The sequence below is a fragment of the Lepidochelys kempii genome, chromosome 8, assembly GCF_965140285.1.
Source record: "Lepidochelys kempii isolate rLepKem1 chromosome 8, rLepKem1.hap1, whole genome shotgun sequence".
Classification (NCBI taxonomy): Eukaryota; Metazoa; Chordata; order Testudines; family Cheloniidae; genus Lepidochelys; species Lepidochelys kempii.
The window spans coordinates 75,135,802-75,163,409 of NC_136387.1; the positions used below are offsets into that span (position 1 = coordinate 75,135,802).

General features: G+C 42.9%; 1 protein-coding gene across 6 annotated transcripts in view; it reads left to right on the forward strand.

Moving 5' to 3' along the window:
- Positions 1-27,608, forward strand: part of TGFBR3 (transforming growth factor beta receptor 3) — a 178,446-nt gene that overhangs the window by 14,875 nt on the left and 135,963 nt on the right. For all 6 annotated transcript variants that reach the window (XM_073357091.2, XM_073357089.2, XM_073357088.2 and 3 more), the window contains exon 2: positions 5,245-5,424. In XM_073357091.2, coding sequence (XP_073213192.1) covers positions 5,364-5,424 — 61 coding nt within the window. In that variant the 5' untranslated portion in view covers positions 5,245-5,363. The remainder of the gene's footprint in view (positions 1-5,244; positions 5,425-27,608) is intronic.

Below are 27,608 nucleotides of genomic sequence, written 5' to 3' on the forward strand. Positions count from 1 at the left end.
CTCTTCCTTGGCACTCTCTCTTATAGTTGGAAGGTTGTCTCACATCTCTGGGATGGTGTGCATGAAATCCTCACAAGTAACACAAGATTTATTAAGAATAAGCAGAGACAATTGAATTCAAACAAGTAAATAGCATGCACAATGTATCTAGTTTTATATTCTGCTTAACTAATCTAGGTGTATTCCCTTTGTGTCATTTTAGGAAAATAGCAGTATTTTGCTTTTCTGCACTACGTTTTTTTTGAGGTCTAGTTGGTCTCTGAGACCCTTTTTGGCAGCCAGTGTTGGAGATGCAAATTCTGCTCTTGGATGTTTCATGTCATCCTCTCTCATTCTTCCTCACTGGGATCCTTCAGTTATCACAGTTTTGATTTGCTCTCCTGTGACCTTGCTCACAAAAGTAGTTATCCAGGTGTACCCTCGTGGGGATGAGTCTCTTGGAAATGTCTCTTGTCTCAACTCCATTTGCTACTGTAGTTGAACAGTTTAGGTTCCTGTTTTTCTGTACATTTTTCACATCTTAATTCAAAGCAGTCATCCCTCCCACTTAGTGGGCTGTCTGTTCTTTGTGCTAACCACCAGACTTTCACATGTTAATCTTGCTGACAGTAGCTTTCAACCTACAGCTGGATTGCTTTGTTTGTGTTAGAGTTTAAACAGAAAAGACTCATCATTTTAAAAGTAATTTTCTCAATATTCATTCTGTTCTTTAGCAAATATGGATTTGCTATGAGTCGCACAATACACGCATTTAACTTGCATGAATTCAACTATATGTGCTTGTCAAAAAAAAAAAAAAAAAAGAGAGAAAAATAACAAGATACCTGTAAATAGTGCGGGCAATTCCGCCCACCATCCCATTCAATGATCATATGCCTCGGAGTGAGCATGAGATGGGAGACATGAATCTGCTGTTCCCTCAGTCAGTCTCAGTTCCTATGTGCCTTTCATAGTGTGAGCATCTTGCTGCGCTGAGTGTGATTCTAGTGTTTAAAGATACTGTACATATTTTTCGTACAACATGGCCCCTAAATGCAAGCCAACTACTTCATCTGGTGCTCAACTGAAGAAACAGTGATCTGTTCCAACGCAGGAGGAATAACTGGCGGTATGTCGGTCTCCAGCGTGGTGCGTAAATGTGGCCGCAACAAATCTAGCATCCGTGCCATCAAGATTCGAGAGAGAGCAATTCGTCAAGCCGTGGCATCAAGTGCTCCAATAACTGCTAAGGTGACGAGCCAGGTGCGTGATAAGACTTTAGTGAAGACTGAAAAAGCATTAAACTTATGGCTGGAAGACATGAACTGTAAACATGTGCCTATCGATGGCAACACGTTGCGAGAAAAGGCTCTTAGCCTCTCTGTGCTGTTCCAACCTCCCACCAAAGAGGGACAGCTTTCTGATGAGAAGGAATTCAAAGCCAGCCAAGGTTGGCTTAACAGTTTTTTAGGAACCGCTTCAACTTCAAAAACGTGCATACTACTGGTGAAGCTGCATCTGTGAATGAAGAGGCGGCAAAAGCCTACCCCGAACAATTAAAGAAAATCAGAGAAGAAAAGGACTATCTTCCGGAACAAATTTTTAATGCTGACGAGACTGGGCTCTTCTGGAAAAAAAAAAAAATGCCCAACCGCACTTACACTTCAAAATCAGAAAGACAAGCCCCTGGCTTCAAAGCAGCTAAAGACAGTGTGACTGTGTTTTGTGGCAATGTGTCTGGGCATTTAATAAAGCCAGGCTTGCTCTACAAGCTGCAAATTCCCGTGCCGTAAAAGGCAAGAACAAAAAATCTCCTGCCTGTGTTCTGGCAATCAAATAAAAAGGCTTGGGTGACGGCAGCATCGCTTCTGGATTGGTTCCACAAGCATTTCATTCCGGAGGTCAAATGGTACCTTAAAGAGAAGAGAAAGGACTTGACTTTTTAAAGTGTTGCTAATCGTAGACAATGCTCCTGGCCACCCTGCGGCACTCCAGTTTGCCCATAACGACATTGAAGTAGTCTTTCTCCCCCCTCGCCCCCCCCCCCCAATACCACCTCCATCTTCCAACCTCTCGACCAAGGCATGATTCGCTGTTTCAAGGCCACGTACACGAGGCTTACGTTCTCATGGATACGTAGCAGTATGGATGCTGATCCCAATCTTAATGTGATGGAGTGTTGGAAGTCCTTCAACATTGCCAGTTACATCCATTGAATGTTTAATACAAGTGATGCAATCAAGCCTGAAACAGTCAATGCATGTTGGTGAAACCTATGGAAAGAATGTGTGAATGATTTTAACAGTTTCCCGACCATTGACAAAGAAGTGAAACACATTGTTCAGGTGGCCAGGCAAGTGGGTGGTGATGGCTTCGTCAACATCCTTGAGGAAGAAATTGAAGAATGAATTGAGAGCCATAGAGAAACATTGACTAACGAAGAGTTAGTCTTCAGTTTGGAATTCTCTGTCAGCTCAGCTCTGTTCTGTTCTATCACCCAGATTTTAAGACCTTACATTGCTTTATAGTAATCTATTGGTGGTTGCTGAGGCATCTTCTGTCATTTTGTGTTTTGAGAAGGCTGCTAGTGAAATAAAATATATTTGCTTTATTTGATTGAACGTTATCAGCGTTCCAGTTCCCTTCTTGCTGACTTCAGATTCTTAGGTCTGGTCTTCTCTACGAGGTTAGGTCGAATTTAGTTGCGTTAGGTCGATTTTATAAGCAATGCAGCTACACAACCAACCCCTTCCACCGACCTAAAGGCCTCTTAAAATCGACTGCTATGCTCCTCCCCAACGAGAGGAGTAGTGCTAAAATCAACCTTCCTGGGTCGAGTTTGGGGTAGTGCAGACACAGCGCTGTCTAATTCGATGATGTTGGCCTCCAGGAGCCATCCCAGATCATAGGCACTGACTTCCCCTCTGCCCTATGGGTGCTCGACTCCTGCCCCACCCCTGGCCTTGCCCCTGCCCCGCCTCTCTTCTCGGCTCCCATTCCACCCCTTCCCCACAGTCCCTGCCCCACCCCACCTTTTCCAACCCCAGCCCCGCCCATTTTCTGCTCCCATTCCACCCCCTTCCCCCAAATCCCTGCCCCACCCTGTCTCTTCTCCGACTCCTCCCCTGAGCGCACCACGTCCCCGCTCCTCCCCCTCCCTCATGGAAAGTCCTAAGCGCCTCCAAATAGCTGTTAGGTGGCAGGAAGTGCAGGGAGGGAGGGGGACGAGCAGGGACGTGGTGCACTGGGGGTGAGGAGAAGGAGGCGAGGAGGGGGGAGCTTTCTACCACCATTCTGCACTTGCTCAGCCTATAGTTGAACTGCTCCTTACTGCTCTCCAGGCTGCCTGTGTACGGCTTTATGAGCCTTGAGAGCAGGAGGCAGGCTGGGTCTCCAAGGATAACTATTGGCATTTCAACATCCCCAATGGTAATTTTTTGGTCTGGGAAGAAAGTCCCTTCTTGCAGCTTTTCAAACAGCCTGGAGTTCCGAAAGATGCGAGCATCATGCACCTTTCCCGACTTTCCCACGTTGATGTTGGTGAAATGTCCCTTGTGATCCACTAGTGCTTGCAGCACCCTTGAGAAGTTCCCCTTGCAGTTTATGTACTATTTGGCAAGGAGGTGCGGTGCCAAGATCAGGATATGCATTCTATCTTTCACCCCACTTCAGTTAGGGAACCCCATTGCAGCAAAGCCATCCACTATGACCTGCACATTTCCCAGAGTCACTACCCTTGTTAACAGAAGGTTATTGATTGCCTTGGCTACTTGGATCACAGCAGATTTGGTAGATTTGCCCATTCCGAATTGATTCCTAACTGACTGGTAGGAGTCAGGCGTTGCAAGCTTCCACAGGGCTATCACCACTCGCTTCTCAACTATCAGGGCAGGTCTCATCTTGGTATTCCTGCACTTCAGGGCGGCTGGAAAGCAACTCACAAAGTTCCATGAAAGAGGCCTTATGCCCGCAAAAGTTGCGCAGCCACTGGGAATCATCCCATACCCGCCACACTATGCGGTCCCTCCAGTCTGTGCTTGTTTGCCGGGACCAGAATCGGCATTCCACTGTATCAACCTGCCCCACTTCTGCCATGATGTCCTAATTGTCACAGCCCATGTTTTCAGGAATGTCTGTGTCTGTCTGTCCTCCTCACAGTCTTCCTCGTGCTGGCGGCTCCTAGCCAGGCTCTGTACATACTGCAGGATAATGTGCAAGGTGTTCACAATGCTCACAACAGCAGTGTGCAGCTGAGCGGGCTCCATGCTCGCCATACTATGGCATCTGCATGGATAACCCAGGAAAAAAGGCGCGAAATGACTGTTTGCCGTTGCTTTCAAGGACGGAGGGAAAAAGGGAGGAGAAACTGATGACATGTACCCCAAACCACCCGTGACAATGTTTTTGCCCCATCAGGCATTGGGAGCTTAACCCAGATTTCCAGTCAGGAGCGGGGACTGTGGAATAGCTACCGAAAGTGCACCACTCAGTGAGTCGATGCTAGCCACAGTATTGAGGACACGCTCCACCGACCTACTGCGCTTAGTGGGGACATACACAATCGACTGTACAAAATTGTTTTCTAAAGATTGACTTCTATAAAATTGATCTAATTTTGTAGTGTAATTTCATGCCCTTATTCTGGGCAGCTAGCTGCTTGAAAGAGAGCCAGTATAGGGTAGGGGCATTCTACTTTCTCTTGTAAAAGTATATTATGTTAGTTGTAGGTTTTAGGGGTTTTTGTGTTTACTCTAACAAGTGTTTTAGTTTCAGGATCTTTCAAATGGTTTTCGAGTTTGTGGTGCCAATTTAGAAATGCAAGTCAGAGTTGCTGTGTTACTTATAAACTGTGTGTGGGCAACTCCTCTCATGATATTCTTAAGATTGGATAATATATCTTCTGACTTCAGTGACCCAAAGAAATTTGCATACTTAAAATAAATTTACTTGAGACCATATGGGCATCTTCTGGGCTTCAGCAGGACTCCAATTCTAGCTGTGTCCTTCTGTTTGGAACAGGACATAGCTGGTATGATTATTTTGGGAGGATGGACAAGGTAGAAAAACAAAAGGGGAAAAGATTAGTTATGTGCTTAGTGTCCCTTTTGGTACTTAGGATATTCAGCAGTGTAAAATATACTTGTATAATTCTCTTTTAAGAAATATCTCTGTTTTGTTAGATATGATACAAAAAGATATAATTTTAAATAGATGAGGACATTTCTGTAAGACATATTTCTATTAAAATGTATTTTTTTCTCTCAGTAGGCAATTAAAAGTCTGGAAGACTTGATTTCAAAGCATATACCACTGATTTCAAAGGAAGCATGTCTACATGAAGAGCTACAAAAGGAGCTGATTTGAGAAGACCCAGTGTTGCAAAAATGACTTCAAGTTGTGTGATTCCAGTGTTTACTTTGATGATTTTGTGTTTAGCAGCTGCAGGTAGGTGGCATTATGTAAATCATGTGTGCATTGTAACTCATTGTGTGCATTTGGAATTATTGATCAAAAATAGATGTTCATGCTAGAAGAATTTAGGTCAGCTAAGACTCATGTAGAATCTAATTGCAGATATAAAGCAATAATGTATTATTGTGATAGTACTTTCTGGTATGAGTATTTGATGAGAAATAACTGCTTCTGTAATGGAGCCCTCTTACTTATGGTTGCTGTTAGACTCTTTAAATTATTTTCAAATAGTTAATATTCACTGGCATTCATTCTGTTCTAATTTTGTCTATATAGGATTTCTAAGATGCCTTACTGATTTATTATGTCAGTGGCAATATTTATGGTAATCCCTATGACCAAGACTTGAAAAAATTGTCTTGTCCAGGGCCAGTAGGAATCTGTGTGGGTGAGTGCTATCAACTTCTGCAGAATCTAAGCTTTCATTTAAAAAAGAATTAAGTTTCTGGTTTTCTGGGTTTTGAAGAAATCTTTCCAAACGTGGACTAATTGTAAACAGTGCATCGATGTCTTCCTAAGTCTGCAGAGAGACAGCTCCTGTGCTGTTGCCACTGTTAGTGTGTGTCTTCATTGGTGGTTAGCCTGGTTGGTTGGCACCTGGGTCTGAGCAATCAGATTAGTCTAGTCCAGTTGCAAGCATCCCCTCAACAAAGTTCTACTTATGTTACTGTGTCCTCACTGTTTCTGCACTTGCCCATGTGTGTTTGGGGGCATATCCCGTGGTCCTTTGTACTGCAGTGTTCTAGGATTCTTTCCCAGTCAGTTGTCTCAATTGCAGGAGAACTGGTCTGTCATTGGCAGGGGAATTAGGAACTATCAAACTTGACTAATTTTTTTTTTATTTTTGCCTGTGTTCCAACTGAGTTGAAACAGGCTCTAACTAACCCCCCTCAGCTGTTTAAGATAGCCCAGGTTTAAAGCACCTCCTAATCTGGTTAGAGGTTTTTCTGTGTGGATGGTGGGGAGAGGTTGGGCTAAAACCCAGGGAAGACATACCCTTATGAGACATGGCAGCTGTGCTCTCAGGGTGGCCATCTTTGCAGGTATCCCAGGATGAGAGGACAGATGGTCAGTCACCCAGTGCATGTGTGGGAGGATCCTGCCAAAACGACCTTGTCACCCCAGCAGAGTACACTGGAGGAAGGATGTTCTTGCTAATCAAAAAGAAGATTCGGTGTGCAAACTGAGAATAAATTCATCTGTTGGTGGGATGGAGTAGGTTGGGGCAAATTAAGCCAGTCAGGGCTTTGGTTAGGGTTGGGGTTGGCAGGCTCCCTAGGCTAGAGTTTTGGGTTGGAGCCAGTAAGTATCCCCAAGCTGGGGTTAGGGCTGGGGCCAATAAGGATCTTTGAGACTGTGTCTTTATATGTTTTTACAGCGCATAGTAAATGAGGCCCCAATTCTGGTTGAGACCTCTAGGCTCTCATAATACACGTGAATTACAACGTGTGGGGTGTGTGCGTGTGCGCACTGTATGTGTAGTATGAATTGGAGGTGAGGAGTTCTTGGGCCTGAAGATCCTGTAGGAGTGAGTATCTGACCAGCTCAGGCACTAGCATATTTCTGTCTGGGGAGTAGGCTTAATCCTTGGACTATTAGGTCCTGGGTAAATTTTTCAAGCCCTTTCTATAGGGTTGCTTGGGTTATGTATGGACTTAATGTTTGCAGGGTCAGGGCCTATACTTGGTATGGAGAACACTGTTTATTTTAAAGGATGGCTGTAAAGACTTTTAATGGTGACTATTGTATTAAAGTTAGCAGGAGTTATATAGACAAGGGAGATACATTCCCATTTATAGGAATTGGATCTGCTCCATCTTTTGTCCCATGTAAATACTTCTCAACTAGTGTGTTACAACATCATCCAAATGCAGCAATAAAAAGATCTGAAGGTTCACGTCTCTATACACACACACACACACACACACACACACTTTTACATGCATTTTCTGCAAGTGATAATCTGAAAAGTCCACTAAATTTAGGTATGTTTGAAGTTGTCCCTCCTTAGTGAGGCACCCTTCGCTTTGTGTCGTCCTCACATGCAAGAATATTGTCCAAAACTGATCACTGGGGAGTGGCAAACAGAGATGCAGCCAGTCAAAATGAGGTAGTGGGGAGACTGGACATATGACTTGTTGAAATTTGGGATGTCCTCATTGTGGAAAAGATTACCAACTTTAGAAGAGACATGTCTAAGCAATCAAGTACGTTGCCATCTGGCTTCCTTTCATCAATTACATGGAAAATAATTCTGTTTCAAGAATGCCCTCAGACCTTTAGGGACTTTGTCCAGGGCTGAGCTACACTGTAAGCATCCAGTCAGTATTAGTAACTCTGATTATTTAATAGTACTTGATGCTAAGATTCTGCAGTGATCTTAATGAGCAATATGGGATGTGTCTGTGAGCATGTTTGCATGTGGAGATGAGGAGATGAGTGCCGGTGTGGGATGGGGAAAAGGATAACGGCTTATTAGAGAAAATCATAACTGTTCTAAAAAGAAAGAAACCTACTTTTAAAAAAGTGCCAGTATCTAAATCTGACTTGTTGATTTTATTTCTTATTAATCGTATTGGCAATTCGTTTACATGTCTTCTGGCAAAGGGACAATTTACTAATCCAAGCATAACCAACACCCCAATGCTGATATTAACTAAGAGCACTACCAAATATAGTGATAGCAGACTCAGTATCAGTATTAAAAAGTCATTCACACCTCATGGGAATGTTGGAATATCTGTCCAACTTGAAACTTCTTTGTCGATTTATTTTTTCTCTTGTTTCTATTTGCTTTTTCATGAAAGAGCAAAATTGCTATTGCCCAGGAATTTAGCAGCTGCTTTTTCCTCACTCAGAGCTTGAATCTGGAGTGGGAGAGTAGGTAGGCTAGAAATGGTTTTGTGGGATCTGTTTCCCTCTATCAAGTTGTCCTGCAATGGCTCAAGAGTATGAATACCAACCTCAGGGCAGACTGTTGAGAAGCAGGGCGCATACACCAAATTGGTTGTAAGGTCTATACTTAAATTTTACCAACCAGTTATCAAGTGTAAACTCCTCAGGCACTAACAGCCTAGCCGTGGAATCATAGGTACTCCGATCTACCTTTCACCAAGGCAAGCTTGCCTTTGTTGTAGCTAGTCCCTTACACCAAAAATCACAGCCATATTCAGGTTACTCCCAGTCTCAAGGGATAGTCACTTCTCCCAGGTCTGTTGCCCCTTAGATATCACACCAAAAACAATCTAAAGATGTATTCACTAGGAAAAGGAAACGAGTTATTTACGAGGTTAAAGCAGGTAAACACACTCAAATGAGTTAGTCTTATGTTTCAAAAGGTAATAGAAACATCTGTAATAAGCAAGCTCCATATGTCCCTTAGGGCTAACCCAGGCTAAACACTGGGGAGGTCTTACTTTATGCGTAGAAAACCTTACCCTCCAGAGACCGAGCAGCATAGAGAGGGTTTCTCTTTGCCAGGGATTTTTATTCCCTTTTCCCCCTTCTCTGAACTACCAGCTCAGCTGGTGGGAGAAATTCATTTGCACATCTCCTCACTATGGGACTAGATGAGAGTAATCAACAGTCTTTTTGTCCTCTTACATGAACTATTATAGAACATCTGGTGCTGGTGGGCCTTCTCTGCGGGGCTGGCCAGCATTTCACAGTAATGAATGTCTCTCTCCTATCTGCTGATTTCCATAACTGCATAGGCTTACAATACAAATGGTCCTATATTATGTTGAAGTATGGGATACAGAGGTCATAAGTGAGATTAATGCATGCAGCAACTCACAAGCATTCCATGAAGTCTAAATACATTCTTAGAACTGTAATACCTGTTTTAACAGTAACACCACACAGGTGAGCTAGACTGTTCCAGTTATGTACTAGTCAGAGTTCAGTTGAGGCATGGCAACCTTGGCATATGCTGACACCCTCCTGTGGCTTTTTCTGCCTTCGCCATTCATCTGTCTATGCTAGGATAACTTCCAAACCAACTGATTTTCATGTCACTTACAGAGGAGTTTGCAGGTTAGAAATGAGTCCCATGAGCAGGTGCTTTTATGAAACAAAAATAATGTTTTCAGTCAAATATCCCTTAGAATAATTAAAATTAAGGGGAAAGATCTATAGAAATAGACTATATTTTTTAAAATAGAGCTTTCTAAGAGGTTTTCCGTGGGCAGCACTGAGCCTTTAGAGCTATTATATCAAATAGTGTTTTTTAAATATAAAGATATAGTATTATGGTGCTGGTAGGAAAAACTGTAGGCAAGACAGAGGTTTTCCATACGTATGTGCCCAAAGGAACAACATGGCAAAGAAGCATAATGTATCTCTGCTATGAGAGTGTCAGTGGCATAAGCTGGCTCGTGAAATCCGTAGGGGCTCTATACTGAGAGAGTTTTTTCAGGCTTGGGTCCTTTATGTTCAGTTCTTCCTGATAGCAGAAATATAAATAAGAAATATATTGGTAAAAGTATTTCCCTTTGTCCCTGTGGTGAAGGATAAGTGAGGCAGGGGGCAGCATGCCACCTCCCTGAGGAGATATCTGGTACACACTGAATTTTTTCCCCAGCTAGAGTTTCTCTGCCCTTATAGTGTTCTTAAATGGTAAAGTTGCATAGAAGAGGACACCTCTTTGTGAAGCCCAGGAGGCCTACATTTACTTCTGTGCTGCTGACACACTTGCTGATGCTGACCTGTTTTCTCTTATTTTCAGCAGTGTTGCATTTTGGATATGGATAAAATGGGGCAATTCTAGACTGACTGCTTAAATGACTACTGATTTTTTTCCATTCTTGCCCTGAAGGGTACCAGTGTTAATTGTGCCCCAAATGCCATGCAGGTTAGTAACGTAAAAAGAAAAATGAGAAGGATGTCATGGTGTGCAGGAGAATCAATTCAGATCTAAGCTATAACACTGCATATGTTCCATGTGTTTTTCTAGCTCATAGATAGTTATATAAATTTTGCAAATACTGCATTGGAATTGATCCATGTAATATCCAAGAGGGTATATACCCATTTCTGGATCCCTTTTTACTACCCAGATGTGTCTGTGGCTGCTTACCAAAATCACACCTTACTTCTAGTTTGCAAACATTGTTTTTAATCATTTGTTTATGGTTTTTGGCTTTTAGGTAAAAGCTCTGGGAGGAAAACCTGGATTTCTGTTTAAAAAAAAAAATTATTTTTTTTACCATGGAAAATCCTGGACTCCTTTGTTGAAGGCAGAGTAGTGAGTTGCTGCCAAACTACCTGGCTGTCTAAAAGAATTTTACCTTTGAAGTGAGGATAAACAAAGATCTAGCATCCTGGAATGGATTGTAGGAACTCCACATAAATAATTACAAGTGCAAACAACACAATCTTGGATAACCTCATAAGCAAGTTTGGCTCTATAGCCTTTAGGAGTACAGCTATTCACAATGAGTTATCAGTGTGATTGGTTTCAGTCTTTGATTTAAGCCACATTTCTTTTACCATCTGGCAAATATTTGTTAGTTGGGTACATGGTGATGAAATGACTTAACAGAGGTGAACAGAAAATAATAGATGCTGCAAACTCTGAGGGCCAAATCATCCTCTAAGGTGGTTATTTATGCGAGGAGACAGAAAACTTTTTTTTTTTTTTTAAAGTTTGACCTCCTTGTGTTTCCACTTTCTCGTTCAATTGGGGGGTGATTTAATCTCCTGAAAAACAAGGGGAAGTTTAGTCTCCTACATCTTATGGATCTGCAGAGGCCAGAGACATCCATTCAGAAGCCGTGAGGCAGATTTTTTCAGCTTGTGTAAATTGTTATAACTCCATGAAAGTCCGTGGCACTCTGACAATTAACACTGGCTGTACCTATACCTGTGCACTGCCTCTAGACTCTTCAGTGTTTGGTAGTGCCCCTTTCCCTGTGCCAAATTGGCACAGTTGTGGTCAGGAAGACAGATGGGGTTTGGAGACAGAAATGGATAGTAACTAGACAGCCAAAGACTTGTTATAGGTTCCCCGTTAGAGACTTGTTCACATATGCTGGTTCAAGCTGCCCTTTAAGATTTTTAGCTAAAAAACTGCCTTTCTTCCTAAATTGGTTCTCAACATCCCTTTTTTTAATTGCTTCATTAGTTCTTCTAAATAACCTCATACTTGAGAAGCACTTTACTTGCTTGCTGTTTACTTTCTCAAGTCCCATTGGATACGACACTCCATCTTTGGTAAGGTTGCCTGCATTTATGTGAACACGAATCTTGGATCTGAGCCCCCAAGTACTGTGGTGATGGGCCACCGCAGAAATGTGTGTAACAGTAGGAATAAACAGGCCATATCATGCCATCCTTCTTTCAAGAGGAACTTCCCACTGTCCCTATATGCTGTAGTTGCAGAAGCAATCCAGGCCTCAATAGAGTCTAACACAGTGGTTTCCAAACTGGGGTTCGCAGAATGTTACAGGGGGGTTACCAGAAAAATTTCACTAATGGCAGCCAGAGGACCCCAGGCATTGGAGGCAGCAGGTGGGACCCAGTTGCAGGGCAGACAGCCTGAGCCCCAGGGAGAGCGGGGCAGGGCAGTTGGGGCTGGCAGCCCGAGCCCTGCCTCAGTCAGTGGGGGAGCCAGCCGCCCAAACCCCAGTGCTCTGCATAAGGCTGGCAGCCCAAGCCCCAGGAAGAGTGGGGCCAGGCAGCTGGGGCTGGCAGCCCGAGCCCCGGCGGTCAGCAGGACCTGCAGCCCGAGCTCAGTGGAGCTCAGTTGACCGGGGCAGTCAACGGGATCCAGCACCAGGAGCCCCACAGAGTGCGGAGGAAAGTTAAACTTAAATCCTTGGAAATATTCATTTTTAGGAGGGAGTTCACGAGATTTCACAATTTAGTGAAAGGGGTTCGCGGGCTGTTGAAGTTTGGGAACCACTGGTCTAACAGAAAGTCCTTCCATAGTAAGGTGAAGGACACAAATTGGTGGAAAAAAATGAATAAGTTGTGAGGTAGGCAGGCATTCAGATCTTTCCTTCTTAAACGATGTGCATTACTTTGCATTTATTAACATTGAATTTCATCTGCCATTTTGTTGCCCAGGCACCCAGTTTTGTGAGATCCCTTTGTAGCTCTTCGCAGTCTGCTTTGGACTTAACTATCTTGAGTAGTTTTGTATCATCTGCAAATTTTACCACCTCACTGTTTACCCCTTTTTCCAGATCATTTATGAATATGTTGAGTAGGTCCCAGTACAGTACCCTGAGAGACACCACTATTTAACTCTCTCCATTTTCACCTTTTATTCCTACCCTTTGTTCCCTATCTTTTAACTGGAGTGCCGGGCAGTGCTTTCAGGATCATCTGACCAGGGCCGGCTCCAGTGTTTTTGCTGCCCCAAGCGGCAAAAAAACCCAAGTCGCTGGACTTGGTTGCCGGAGAACGGGGAGGCAGAATCCTGCCCGCCGAACGGGGAGGCGGAGTGATGGTGCGGCTGCCGAATTGCCGCCGGCGACCAAAGAAGAGTCGCGTCCCCGTTGCCAAATTGCCGCTGAGCACGAAATGTGCTGTGACGGAGCGGCCACCAAATTCCCGCTGCCGCGGGCAGATTGCCACCCCAGAGCCCGGCGTCCTGCCGCCCCTTTACATTTGCTGCCCCAGGCACTTGCTTAGTTCGCTGGTGCCTGGAGCTGGCCCTGCATTTAACGATCCTTAATTTACTTTAATGACAAGCTTTTTGTTATCGTATCACTCTGCCTTTGTTTATAAACAAACTCCCTGCCACAAAGGCTGTGCTGCTCCCAGCTTCCAAACTCATCACGTATCACATTCAAGTTGCCTTGCAGTTAAGAGCTCTGTCTGGGGCTAGGATAAGTAGACCTCCCCAACGAAACTTGGTGGGGGGAGCATGAGGCTAGAGCCTTCCCCTGCCCCTCCCACACCCCCCCCAAATGGCACCCCTGCCCTTTTTCCTGATTGTTTATGAATATGTTGAATAGGACTGATCCCAGGACTGACCCCTGGGAGACACCACTATTTAACTCTCTCTCAATTCTGAAAACTGACCATTTATTCCTACCCTTTGTTTCCCATCTTTTAACCAGTTACCAGTCCATGAGAGGACCTACCCTCTTACCCTATGACAACTTACTTTGCTTAAAAGCCTTTGGTGAGGAACCTTGTCAAGGCTTTCTGAAAATCTGTGTTCTGTTCACTGGATTCCTCCTTGTCCACATGCTTGTTGACTCCCTCAAAGAATTCTCATAGATTGGTGAGGCATGATTTCCCTTTACAAAAAACACATTGACTCTTCCTCAACAAATTATGTTAATCTATCTGTCTGACAATTCTGTTCTGAACTAATGGCTGCTCCAATTTCAGCATTGAAGGTTTTGCTCACCTGTTTCTGTATATTTTAGTTTTCTACTCTGGTCGTCTAGACTCATTATTTTGGCATTGCCCAACTCTTTTCTTTGCACAACTTACTTGACAGAGTCAAGTCCTATCTCATTTAAGTCACTTGGAAGCAGTATTCGGCTTTCCACAAATGGTGCGAAGATTTCATCACTTGAACGATAGGGGAAGGGAACAGGGTTTCCAATTTTAGAGGAAAGAAAATTTGTGCAAAAGGAGCTAAAATTGTTCAGACAGCAGATTCATTTTCCCTTCATCAGCAAGGCTACGATATTGCAAACTGCTCCCTTCAGGCAATCTTCTGCAATGATGGAGCTTAAGTGCAGATTCAGTGAAACACTGAATGTGTTAAGTGCTTTGCTGAATTGGAGACTTTGAGCAAACGTGAAAGTCTGGCACTTTAATTAGAGCTGACTCTAGTGGAGTTCTTCTCATAAACACCAAGCAGACCATCCGAATACATTCTATGCTGTCAAACATCGCTTAGGGTACAAACAAGGCTCTTCCATATCTAAGTGGAATGGCTGCCTTTTGTTTCTATAACTTTTTATAAATATATGGCGAGGTTGTTGCCTTACTGCTCAGCCCCCAACATGGAAGACCAGTGGATTGCTTTTCATCTGCTCCCTGTTCTTTCACCTGTCCAGGTTGGGTGTCCCTACCAGGAGTTAAAGCTCCTGTTAGCATAGCTCTCAGGGTCTACACTGCAGAAGCGTGTATTTAACTCATGGTTACCTAATCCCATTAGCTAGTTCGGTTTAAAATAGTGGTGAAAACACAACAACTAAGCTTTTAGCTCAGGCTAGGCGTTTGAGTTTTAGCTGATAGGGGAGCCTAAATATGAACTTGAACTGCTAATCCAAGTTAAGAGCCATGTCTTCACTGCTATTTTAACCCAAATTAGCTAATATGGTTTAGGTAACCCAAGCTAAAAAACACTTTTTTTTTTGCAGTATAGGTATACCCTCAGGGTCACTGGAACAAACATGCCTTTCTACCACCTCAAGGTGAAATCCCCAGGGAAGGAAACAGAGCATGCAATGATTGAATTGTACTGTCCCACCCAACAATATCACCCAGTACTTCTAGAGGGAAAAGCTCAGGATTACATTTCTAAAAATTGGTGTCTTTAATTGTATATTACAATTAAAGTGACATTTGTCCTTATCTTTGTCAGGAAATAGATGATCTTAAATTCTGTAATTCATTTTTTAACAAGCTCAAAATACCATGCAACCATTTCATAAATAGCATGCAAAAAATCATCTGTATATTTGAAAGAGGGCAGTGAGATGTTGTCCTTTCTTGTAGCTCCCCTTTTTTTTCCTTCTTCTCCCTGAGTAGGCTCTGATTTAGTGAAAGTTCTTTCCCTTCCTCATCTGTCCTTTTCTTCATCTCTCCTTCAAATTTAAGAAATAAGAGAAATTAAGATGAAGAATGTCAAAGACCATAATTAATTAAATTAAAAATCAGCATTCTTCTCTTGCCTCAGCTCAAAGAAAGAGCCTAAGCAGTTGCCTTAATCCAGAAGTGTGCAAAGTGAGCCCATATGTGTTTTGGGACATAACTTTTTAAATTACTCTCTCTTCATACCTTCTGATTTCCTCAGCTGCCTTACTTGCTCCATCCTATGGACATCTTGAAACTGGTTACCTCATCATAATATGAGGTGCCATATTAGAGAACCATAATTTTATTCCATGTTCATGGCAGTATGCAGGAAAAAATGAACACCGGGGAGAATGACATTCCCTTTTCTCTTAGGTTATTTTCTGTGTTTTGAAATATAGTATAAATTCTTCCAGTAGAACTTCTTGAGCCTCTTCAGTAGGTCTGTCTCCATGGATCTTCTGGATAGTCTTGTTTGTTTTCTTAATGTGACCACTTAAAGATAGTCCCCATGACACGGTGTGCCCAAACAACTGACAGCCTGTAGAGCTCTGAATACTGTGTATAGAACACGCATGCTTGTCAAACAGTATAGAATGTCTGGAGGAGAAATCAGGCTACACATACAGTAATACCAAAAAGAAATTGTAATATGGTTGTAAGCGTCTTAATGAGAAATGGAGCATCTGCTGTTGGAAAAACAATCACTATCATGATGTTCTCATTAAAATTGTTATTGAGATCCCACAGTTCTTGTCTTTTCCACTGGAATAATATTTGCATGTGCCAACATTGTGCCAGATGTATGTCTTGCACTGACTTTTTGCTGTCTAGAATCTTCTTTTGTTAATGACAGAATAAATGGAATTTTAAATTCCTCAGTCCATGTATCCTAGCACAGATGAATTTTGAGGAAAAATATATTTTAGTACAAAAATGATATTCTTCAGTTTTCTGTTATTTGAAGACATTAGGCCAGATTCCTCCTGGGTGTAGGTTCATTTGAAGTCAGTAGAATTTAATTGGGGATTGGATTAATTTGATCCAAAATGACAATAGCCATGGTTGCATATAATTGCATGAAAGATAGTTGTACTTGTTACAATTTATGGAACATGGAGCTATTGTTTCATTATCTATCTGGCAGCTGCTGCATTGTGGGACTTGTTAAGAAGCAGTTGTTAAAAGGGGGATTCTACCTCGCAGGATAAGTGGTAAACTGAGAATATATTTCCAGCCCTGTTAATTATGAAAAAGTAGTACACCGAAGGAGTCACGAATGAAGAAATTCAAAGCTTATGCAGCAGAAAGTTTTGTGGAATTTGCCCTTTTTCCTCTTCAAGAAACCTTACTTTCCTTGTTTGAAAAAAAAGTGGTGTTGAGAACCAAAAGGGAGTGAAATTTTTTTTATTATTTATTTTATCATTCTTTTCTCCACTTTTCACCTTCCTTCAGGCAGAATTTTCACTGTGATCCATTAGATTCTAAACATTTGCTTGGTGCTTATGCAGCTATAAAGGCTTTTTATTATTATTTATTGAGGAGCAAATCCAGCTTTAGTCTATATTTATTGATCCTTCCACCTCAGCCTGGTTTATGAAAACCTGTTTCAACCTTGAAATCCTCTTCAAGCTACATAGACTTGTGCCTGTGTGTTGTGTTATAATTTTGCTCATTCGCAGAGTGGTATACCTATTTTACTAGGGCAGCGGCTCTCAACCATTCCAGACGACTGGACCCCTTTCAGGAGACTGATTTCTCTTGCATACCCCCAAGTTGACTCACTGAAAAACTACTTGCTTACGAAATCAGACAGAACAAGACAAAAGTGTCACATCACAATAGTACTGAAAAATTGCTTACTTTTTACTATATAATTATAAAATAAATCAATTGGAATATAAATATTGTACTTACATTTCAGTGTATAGTATATAGAGCAGTATAAACAAATCATTGTATGTATGAAATTTTAGTTTGTAATGACTTCGCTAGTGCTTTTTATGTAGCCTGTTATAAAACTAGGCAAATATCTTTCTGAGTTGATGTACCCCCTGGCAGACCTCTGTGTACCCCCAGGGGTACATGTACCCCTGGTTGAGAACCACTGCACTAGAGCACGTGTGATCATCCAAGATGGGTATAAATAGCAGCTTGCATCATGCAGTGGTGCCTTTTTTTTTTTTTTTCCCCAAAACTTCTGTCAAAGTGGAAATGCAGAGGTCAGTGAAGAAGAAAAGAGGCAAAAAAGGCTGAAGTGCTTACATTTTCTTCTTTCTATATTTGGTTTACTCTGGAGAATTCTCTGAAAAGTGAGAAGACTTTCCACAATAGAGGGCACAGTATTTTTGTTGAGGGGGTTGAGCTGTAAAATGGGCATGTTAGCCTGCCTACCTACTTTACAGGGATATGGGAGGGTTAATTTAATGTCTGTAAAGTGCTTGCGTAACGCCGACAGACCCTGCTTGTCAGCGGGCAGGATCAAACCTGGGATCTCTGGAGCTTAGTGAATGAGCCTCTACAGCATGAGCTAAAAGCCAATTGGCTGTTAGCAGTAGGGTGACTAGACATCCCGATTTTTATCGAGACAGTTCCGATTTTAGGGGACTTGTCCTTTGTCCCGATATCGGGACCGTCCGGACAGCAGCTGGCAGGAGCGCCGTGTGCTGCAGGGGCAGTGCTTGCAGGCACCAGGAGCGGGCAGAGAGCCCTCCGTACCCCCTCTGCCCCATGACCCTAGGAGCCTTAGGCACCTGCCTGCCGGATGCCTCCCAGGACGGAAGCCGCCCCAGGTAAGCACTGCCGGGACTCCCCACCTCACCCCCTGGCAGGTCTCTCTGGCTCTTGGGGGGAGGGAAGGGGGTGCTCTGCATGCTGCTGGCGCCTGCAAGCCCCGCTCTGTGGCTCCGGCAGCTCCCATTGGCGCTTTTCCTGGCGAGTGGGAGCCATGGAGCTCGCGCTTGTGGCAGACGCAGCATGTGGAGAGTCTAGAGAGCCCCCTCGCCGCTCTGACCCTAGGAGCCAGAGATCTCCCAGCAGGGCTGGTGAGTGCGGCCAGGAAAGGGGGCAGGGTGTGGTGGAGTGAGTGTCTGGGAGGTGTGGGGGGAGGGTGCTGGGCTGTGAGGGCGTGGAGGGCGCTGGGCAGTGGGGGAGGTTTGTGTGTTTTGGGGTGCTGGGCAATGGGGTCCTGTTGGAGGGTGCTGGGAAGTGGGGGAGATCTGTGTGTGTCAGGGCACTGGGCAGTGGGAGTCTGTGTGGGGCATTGTGTAGTTGTGGGGAAGGGCAGGGAGGGGAAATCTGTGTGTATTGGGAAACTAGAGAGTGGGGGGTTCTGTGTGGGGTGCTGGGCAGCTGTGGTGGGGCTGTGGGCAGGGGGGCGCTGGGCGCGCTGTGTATGTGCACAGCACTGTGCATTTGTGGTGGAAGGCTTGTAGGGGGGTTCTGGGCAGGGGAGCTGTGTGGTGCAACATGGGCCCACCCCGAAGAGGAAGAGGCACACTGGTAGCACAGGGCCAAGTGGACCAGTGTGCCTCTGGCTCCAGTTGGGGCTGTGCACCTGTGTCTGTCTCTCTTCTACCCTCCTCCTCGCCCCCCCCCCCCCGTGCTTGCTCAGTCTGTCCTGATATTTCACTCTTGCGATCTGCTCACCCTAGTTAGCAGACTAATTTTATCTCTCTCTAAGTGGTCTTGGTGCCACTAGATGGGACAGAACACCATATCCAGAAGGTGTGTGGGTTTCACTTGGATCAAATTAAGTGCTGCTGCTATTTTATTTAATAATCTCCTAATTCTTCATATTTCTCCATTTTTTTAAGGCATGAAAACGGCAAAGGGTATAATGAAAATATTACCAGACTTCTTGTTCCCATCCTCTAATTTTTTTTTAGTCAAAGTTAATTGTGTATGCATATGTATGCAGGAGTGTAGAAATTCTCTGTGCTTTCAGGTAGGGAAAGGTTTTGAAAATGGAGAGGTTTTGAAAAATGGGGAAATTGTGAATTATTTATGATGCCCTGAAAAGTTTTTATTGATTTTATGGTCTAAAGTCCCATCCATAATTTAAACATCACTTTTTAGGAAGAGCCATACTAAAACTCATTCCTAACAGATCACTTAGGATGACCCTGCACCTGTGCATATGGCCTGCACAAGATCTCATGCACTGCTTGAGTTACATGGTAAGGACTCTTAAGTGAGGTTTAAATTGTCTGGGCTGTCTGCACTGGGGCAAACTTGACCTTTAGAGAGAATGGGGCAGTTCAAAGATTCATTAACTTCACACTTCCTAAAACGCTTATTCTGGGTACCAGTTTTCCTCAGTTTAAAAGTACATTTAATTAGGCTCTGAAATGTTGTACCAAAACTGTCTGGCAGAGTTTCATTGTATAGTGCTAATGAATTCAAAGCAGTAATTTATTAATTGTTTTAGGGTATATTTTACCATTGAAGCTCAATCTGAAAAACTGATGCTTGTTTGAGAAAATTGGCAAGAAAACTGTTGGCAAGAAATTGGTAGGTTGAACCTTACCCGTCTCGATTGCTTTTTGGATCTCGGCCAATAATAGTTGTTTTTCTTGCTGAAATAGTGCTCATGTCCATATTGTTCCCTGCATTCCCCTTCATTTCTACAGGCACTAATGTTTGATCTCTCTGATACCAGATATCTTCACAGATGGAAGTTGGAGGGCTAAAATATGCATTATCAGAGGGAATTTCTTTCATGTGTTTTCTTTTATAAAAGCAAAATCTCCTGAACTGCATTAATTAAATACTTCCTAAGTGTTTCTTGTTAGGAGGCAAGCTGGTTTACTTCAGCTGTAGCCTCTGCAATAGCAGTAGATTCACATTATTAATGCAAAAAGTTCAGTGTTACTGGAAATATTATTTTTGCTATTAATGGCATGAAAATGACACCAAAAAATCCTATTCCGTTGTTTGTGTAATCTGATAAACTTTCTCTTCTGCCCTTTATATAAAATAAGCAAAACCAGATCTCTTAAACCAGTTTCAGGCCTAAGATACCACTGTGTATAATTTTCTAGCCCTATGTTATATTTACAGGATCTCAGCTGTACATCTGCAGTGAGAAGTATGTGCGTAAGTCAACACTTACGAATACCAGACCAATCCTTGACTTTATTGACGTGATTCAGAAGAAAAGAATTCTAATTAAACTTTTCTCAGTGTTGAGCTATTTATTAGTTTTGTTAAATCTTTCTGTATGTAGAAAAGGCATAACAGAACCAGCTATTTCTTCTGTTTTTTTCTTCACTTGAAATGCCTTAAGCAAATGTTATACATAAAAACTGTGTGTGGTATTTGTTTACAGAGGAAATATTTCCTCCATGAGGAATCCCATTGTGGGTGCTCACTCACTTCACTGGGTATGTCTACACAGGGATGATAAACCTGTGGTTGGCCCTGGACAGCTGATTTGGGCTCATGGGGCTTGGACTCCAGGACTGAAAAATCACTGTATAGATGTTCAGGCTCAGTTGGGAACCTGAGCTCCAAGACCCTGCCAGGGTGGAGGGTCCCAATCTTGGCTCCAACCCAAGCCCAAATGTCTACACAGTGATTTTTAGCCGAGTCAGCCCAAGTTAGTTCATCTGGGCCAGTTGCAGGACCCTTATCCTTGCATAAATCTACCTATTGTGTCTCATTAGCTGGGGCTAGCTGTGTTGACCCATAGAGCCAGTGACCCATAGAGCCTGTGTGATTGGCACAACTTTTACAAATAGACTGGTTACTCTGACATTCTTGATTTGAAAACAGTTTTCCTTTGCCTACATGAACTGCCTGGCAGCCACACATGCCCACTAGAGCACAGAGAGATGAAGTGACTTGCCCAAGGTCACCCAGCAGGTCCATGGTAGAGCCAGGAATAGAACCCAGGTCTCCCAAGTCCTAGTCCCGTACCCACTCCACTGCACCACACTACTTCCCTGGCCTGTGCACTCCCTAAAGAAATAATATTGTACTTAATAATGATTTTAAAGGTCGAGTGTTCAAGTACCTGTTGTGATCTTAAGAGAGTCTTAACTTTTTCTTGAGCAAAGAAATGAGAATTTCTTAGAGCTGGATTTGTTTTCTAAATGGACAAACTGTGAGACTAGATGATCATTTATTACTGTATATTCTGGGGGATCTTCTGGGTATCACTTTCTTTCCATTTCCCCAACTCCTTTCAGTGTTTTTGATTACAGCCATTCTCTCTCCAGCTGGAAAGGTCTGGCTGTGACTCCTTTGGGAACTTTTCAGTGCTGGCCCATGCATTGGCACACATGAACTACATGAGAGGCTTTTTTCCTGAATAACACGAGGCACTCTTCCCTGGGGATTCAGTCTGCTTCTTCTGTAGTGCAGCCAGTACTTGCAAGTAGGGATGAGTTCAAGATTTGATCTCTGATTTCCCCCAGAGTCAGCATGTGTTGGCCTCAGATGTGATCACATGTTGCTATATCTTTAAAGATTTAGTGGTGGAAGAGCTTTTGGGGGGATTTCAGATTCATATAGCTCATTCCTGGGATTCCCCGAAGGAATTAGCTTTCGGGATTTTGTGCTGAGCTGTTGACTACCTGATTGCTTGATTGTCTTGATTTGGTAATTTCTTTTCCATATGTATTCCCTTCCCACACGCACCCAGTCCCGCTTTTCATTAGTTATTCCATCCTTAATTTTTGTCACGCAAGCCATAGCTGGTGCAGTTTTAGCCAGTGAAATAGTCCGTTAAGTGAGAGGTTGCTATCGAGGGTCAAATTCTTCAGAGTGACCCAATAAGCATAATCCCTCTTTCCCAGAGATAAAGTGGATCACATCTGTGACACTCCTACTTTTTGCTATCTTATGTCAGGGCGTGTTGTTTCTCCTAGTTCTAATACTTTGTTGTCAATAATGTAAATGTTGATATCCCAGGATGTTTCATCAAGAAAAGTCGGTTTATTAAAAGATATTACCTCATCGACCTTGTGTCTCTGATATCACAGGAATATGTTGATATATCGTCTGAGTGATGTATTCCTAATGTGTGTGTGGTTGCTTGTAATATTTCTAAAATATACATGTGCATTTAAATGACTTGGACTTTAAAACAACCAGCCTTCTAATCTCTCAGATAATCTCAGGAACATTTAATTCCAACAATGCAGTTAAATTGTAGTCTCTTAATATAAACAAAATAAATGCATGCAATGGAAATGGGATTACCCTGTGTTTATTTTTGGTGTCTGTTTCAATTTCCAGTGAGTGAAAATTGCAGCTGGCTTTATTAATCATGTGGCTGCATTGTTAGTGACTGTCATGGGCAGTTATAAAGATGGTGGTTAGGGATACACTTGAATACTAACTTCTAATACATTTAGTTACTAACATAATTGGAACTTTGCTAGACTGAGAACAGGGAATTTGGTTTAGCTGGAAAAAAATAAATCCTTGCTTTAAGCACAACCATACTTATAGCTGTGTTGGTCCCAGGACACGGGAGAGACAAGGTAGGTGAGGAATTATCTCACCAAGTTGGTCCGATAAAAGGTATTGTCTCACCTACCTTGTCTGTGTCATGTCCTGGGACCAACACAGCTACAAAAGAAAAAAACCCACTACAAACAAACATGGCAGATAATTTGGTGGCCTGCCATTTCCTAACCCAACAAGTGTGTTTGTGCTTAAAGTAAGGATTTATTTTTTTCCAGCTGAACCAAATTCCCTGTTCTCAGTTTGATCATTAAGGAATCCTCCCTCCCCATTTTTCTCCCTTGAAGTTGCATGTTGCTCGTACCATCTTTCCAGATGAAAATGTCCCTTTAGACCTGTATCTGTACCATTTCTTGATTACCAAGGAAAAGGTCGTTGTTAGGCAATGCTAGTCTTTCCCTCTCAAACTGGAAACAAGGATGTTTCTTTTGTAGAGCACAAAGGAAATGAGAAACTGAGACAATCAGAAGACAACTTCTGCATTATATAATCTTTAATTTATCATGCATCTTGTGACATGCAAATAAAATACAGTGGGGTCCTGATTTCATTGAAGTAAGTGGAGGTTTTACCACTGACTCTGTTGGGATGACGAACAGGCCTGTGTCTGGCACTACATTAATTCAAGGGTTTTTAGAGTTAGAATCTCCTTGTGATGGGGTACACAAACCCCATAGCAGGTGAGAATGGGCTAAAAAGCAGCTGAGGACTCAGGCAGGCCCCATCCGTGAGGCATACCAGTCTCTGAGAAGGAGCCTTGAATGGGAGAAGCTCAGTTCAGAAGGACCCAGCCTTGAGCGGAGGACCGATCTCTTCCCACTAGGTTCTAGGTGGGAGACACTAGTAAGTGGAGTCCAGCTTGCTGAGTCCCCTGAATCTGGTGTGCAACTTGTAAGGCAGTGATCAGTCTGATGTAATATCAGCAGGTATAAATTCCTGCAAAACTGATTTTATGGTGGGAACTGCCCCAGCTGAGTGCTGACTCAGTAATAATAGCTTGTACATGTATTTCTAATGTTTAGCAGGAGGTCATGTTACTCATATTGCTTAATGCTCTGTGTGTGCTTTCTATGCCCTTTGTGGGGGAAAGTGACAGCTTCAAAGTACATGGACAACCTTTTAGGCCTCTCAAATTGTTTACAGTACTGCAAGAGTATAAAAAGCCCATGCACTAATCTTGCTATATGGAAGAAAATTTTGTTTTGTTAATAAGCCACCCCACACAACTGCAATACCTTATCTAAACCCAGAGTTAAACCCACATTTGCACGTGTATGAGAGAGACTGCAGCTGTGTGTAGATCTCTTTATATGGGGGAAATGCAAAACATAATTTGGCACAGCCTTTGAACTCTCAGCATCTTTGCTATCTCTTAAGGACTTTGTACATGTTCAGAAAATGCATGTGAGAATAATTTCAGTCACTGGTAATGTGAAAAATTTTAAACTTACTGTTACTGTACAAACGAATAAAAGTAAACATACCGCTGTACCTGTGATTACTGGATACAATCTTTCAGAAGTTAGTTTAGTACAAAGTGTAAAATTGAAATCACACGAGCACACTCTCCACTCATTGCACATGTGCAAACTTCATTATTATTTTGCATGATGTGTATTACCATAGCATCTTGCAGCCCTAGTCTGGGACCAGGATGCCATTATGCTAGGGTTGCTTGAGTTTAATCAAGGTCAGGGTGTGACTTGATTTGCACTAATGCTTGGTGACAAATCATGGCTTGAGGACCACTATAATCTGTCTTCAAATTCACTCTTCTATATGTGTGCACTGCCATAACTAAGGCTATAACTAAATGTGTGTCCAGGTAACAGGACCATCACCTTCTACTTCATACCAAACCAAATTCTTTTTTTTCCATCTGTGGCAGCGTCAAGAACCTCAAATCCTAATGATTTGATGGAATCAAACATAAAATCCAAGATATTAAAAATAGGCTTCCATGACCTTCTTGCCTGCTCTACAGTCAACCCAGTGTGTGTATATTTCAATACAGATGCAATACTCAATTGATTGTAAATGTGGGAATCTAACCATAAGCATTGGAACAACTAAGCGATTGTTTGGATTTTTTTATTATAATTTGTTTTGTTTTAAGGCACCGCGGGACTTTGGGCACCAAGCACTAAAAAATAATATGTCCAAAACATATATTTTGGAGACCTTTTTAGTTCTAAATAATTCTAATCAAAGTCCAGTGAGAATAAATACACTTTGCTCGCTAAGGGAGCATAACAAGAAAGTGTTATTCTCTAATCAGTGCAGGAATAGACCTCCCACTTTAACAAGGTCTTAGCAAGAGATGAACTTCTAATATACTGTTTGTGAACATTTGTGTTTTCAATTAAACTTTAATCAGTTTTATATTTCCATTAGGTGTTTATCCAAGTTGCAGTGATCATTGGGATACATTCTTTATAATACATGTATCTCTATTAGACACATATGACTTAGACCATGAATTAACTCCCTTCCCTACCTCCCCTTAATGAATAAAATGGCGTGAAAGATTTTTCAAGGAGAAGGGCCATTGTGCTTTCATAGAAAGACCACATCGGTTCTCCTTTCGTAGCTAATGCTGATTTGGGAGAACAGCACGCTGATGTCCTGGACTTGAATTGTTTAACTTCTTAGTATTGTGGAAAATGAGTTAGCCACCAATGTGCATGCTCTCTTCTGTTACAGTTAACAAGAAACAGCTGGTCAGAGCATTAACAAAATACAGAGTTGGTTAACTCTTGCAGAGCTACATTTCTCGCTTCCTTAAATATCACTATATCAGAACAGTACAAGACAAATCCAATGATATATGGAAAACAGCATATATTTAAAAGGGAGGGGCGCTTGGAAAGAAGGGAAGAAAGAAAACAAGAACAAAAAAATAATCTGTCCACTTTTTTGGGGGCGGGAGGAATGGGAGTCGCTGGTAACAGGCTGCATTTTGTGTTTGTCAGAGAATGAAGAAAAATACATGCTTAATGTTTAACAGAGAAATTCCTAAACAAAACATAGATCAGGGCAGATGGAAAGAGAGCACATCAATCAGTTTCTTCTTCCCTAGATGGTTTGCTTTCAGGCTAGGTTCCTGTTTTGTTTTTGTTTTTGTTTTTTGGGGGGTTTTTTCTTCCCCCTTTGGTTACTTCAGGGCATAGCCCCAAACTGAAGTTTCGTTTGCACATTTTGACTGTGTAAACTGTATGTTTTATATTTGTTGTGGTTACCTTCAAAATTGAAGTTATTTATATCTTAGAGAAGTGACGTTCTGCCATATTTTACAGATTTAATAATTTTATTAAGATGATGTTGAAATAAAAAGAAAACGGTACAGAGTTTAAGCATAGAAGTTTCTGGTTATCAAGGAATAAGGTACAGATTATCAAGGGGTGTGAATACATAATCTGTAATCTCCCCGATTGGGGGTAAAAGGTTAACGGGTCAAAGCACAGACAGTGAGATATGGGGGTATGTTCATATAATGGCTATGTTCAGGTGTGGAGTATAATGAGTAGATACGATGATGAGGATGGATTTACCCTCATTTGGTGAGATTTAATGTTCAGTGAGTTTGTTTCCAGTTCATATGGTCCAATGGAAAAAGTCTCTGTCCCTTTTTCATAGTTGATGCACGATGTTGTACCGACTCATACCTCCTGGTACTGTCGGTGGATGGTGATGTGTCTGATTGTAGATGTCCCTGGTCCGTTGATGGTGTCCGAGACCATGAGACGCCACATGAGCTGTGTGTAGCGTCGACTGATCCCACAGGTCCGCAGTGCACGCTCATTGAAGGGGTCCCAAGCGCCCAGGGCTCCGACGATCCGGGCATCCCTCTGCACCTTGTAGCCCTTCGCTCTCAGGGTGTTGGCCAGGGGGGCTTATTTTTCCAGCTTATGAGCTTGGGCTTCACGGAAGGCTGGGGTCCTGTTCTCAAAGGAGACCGTGACGTCAACGAGGATGATCTTTTTCTGGGCCTTGTCAGTGACTACCATGTCAGGTCGCAACTGGCTGTCAGTACCGGGGATGGTGCAGTTCACGGCGACCTCCCCCAGGCGTGTTGCGATGGCTTTTACCAGGCGGTTCTGGATGGCATTGTGGAGCAGCTGCCAGGCTCTGGAATGGGGCTTACAGCTGCACAGGACGTGGGGCAGGGTCTCGTTGGAGTAAAGATGTAAGCAGAGTCAGGATGAGCTCCACCCTGACATCTGGTGGCGAGTTGTGGCAAAGAACTTCAGGGGTTGATCTGATTTGCATAGGCACACCCACCCCACCTAGCATGAGCCCATAGCTGCCCAAATGGTCACTTTGGTTGCTGTGGGATCCCCAGTTCCTCTGTTATTGGGGCAGGAAAAATAAATTGTTATCCTGATTATGTGACTCAAGGACAGTGGAACTGTACTTGGCCTTTTGTTATGATGGAGGGACTCGCCATCAACTAAGTAGCACTCACTAGGCAAGGGACATGGGTTCCAAAACTCAATGAATTGAGAGAGGCTGTGGACAGGTATTAATACCTGGTGGTATGGGCCCCTGGTGAGGGCCCTACATACCTATTGCACCTCCTCCTCTCTCCAGTATGGAATATCAGAGCTAATTTTGATTCCCTTAGAGTCTAGTTACAGGCTGCTGAGTTGAATTCACTTTGGGCCAATGGTGCACCATCACTGAGGCTTCTCTATGGCAAACTGAAATCACAAAAGAGCTAAAATTACTAAGAGCTGAAATCACTGAGTGTTGTGTTAAGTGTGGGGGGGCCCTGAAGATATATTGCGGAGCAGCTTGCGGGATGGCTGGGGCAGCTCATGGGGTGGCTGGCAGAGCAGAGCGATTTGTGGGACGGCTGGTGAGGCAATCCGCTTTGGACCACGGAAGGTGCCCTTTAACGCCCCCCCCCCATCTCC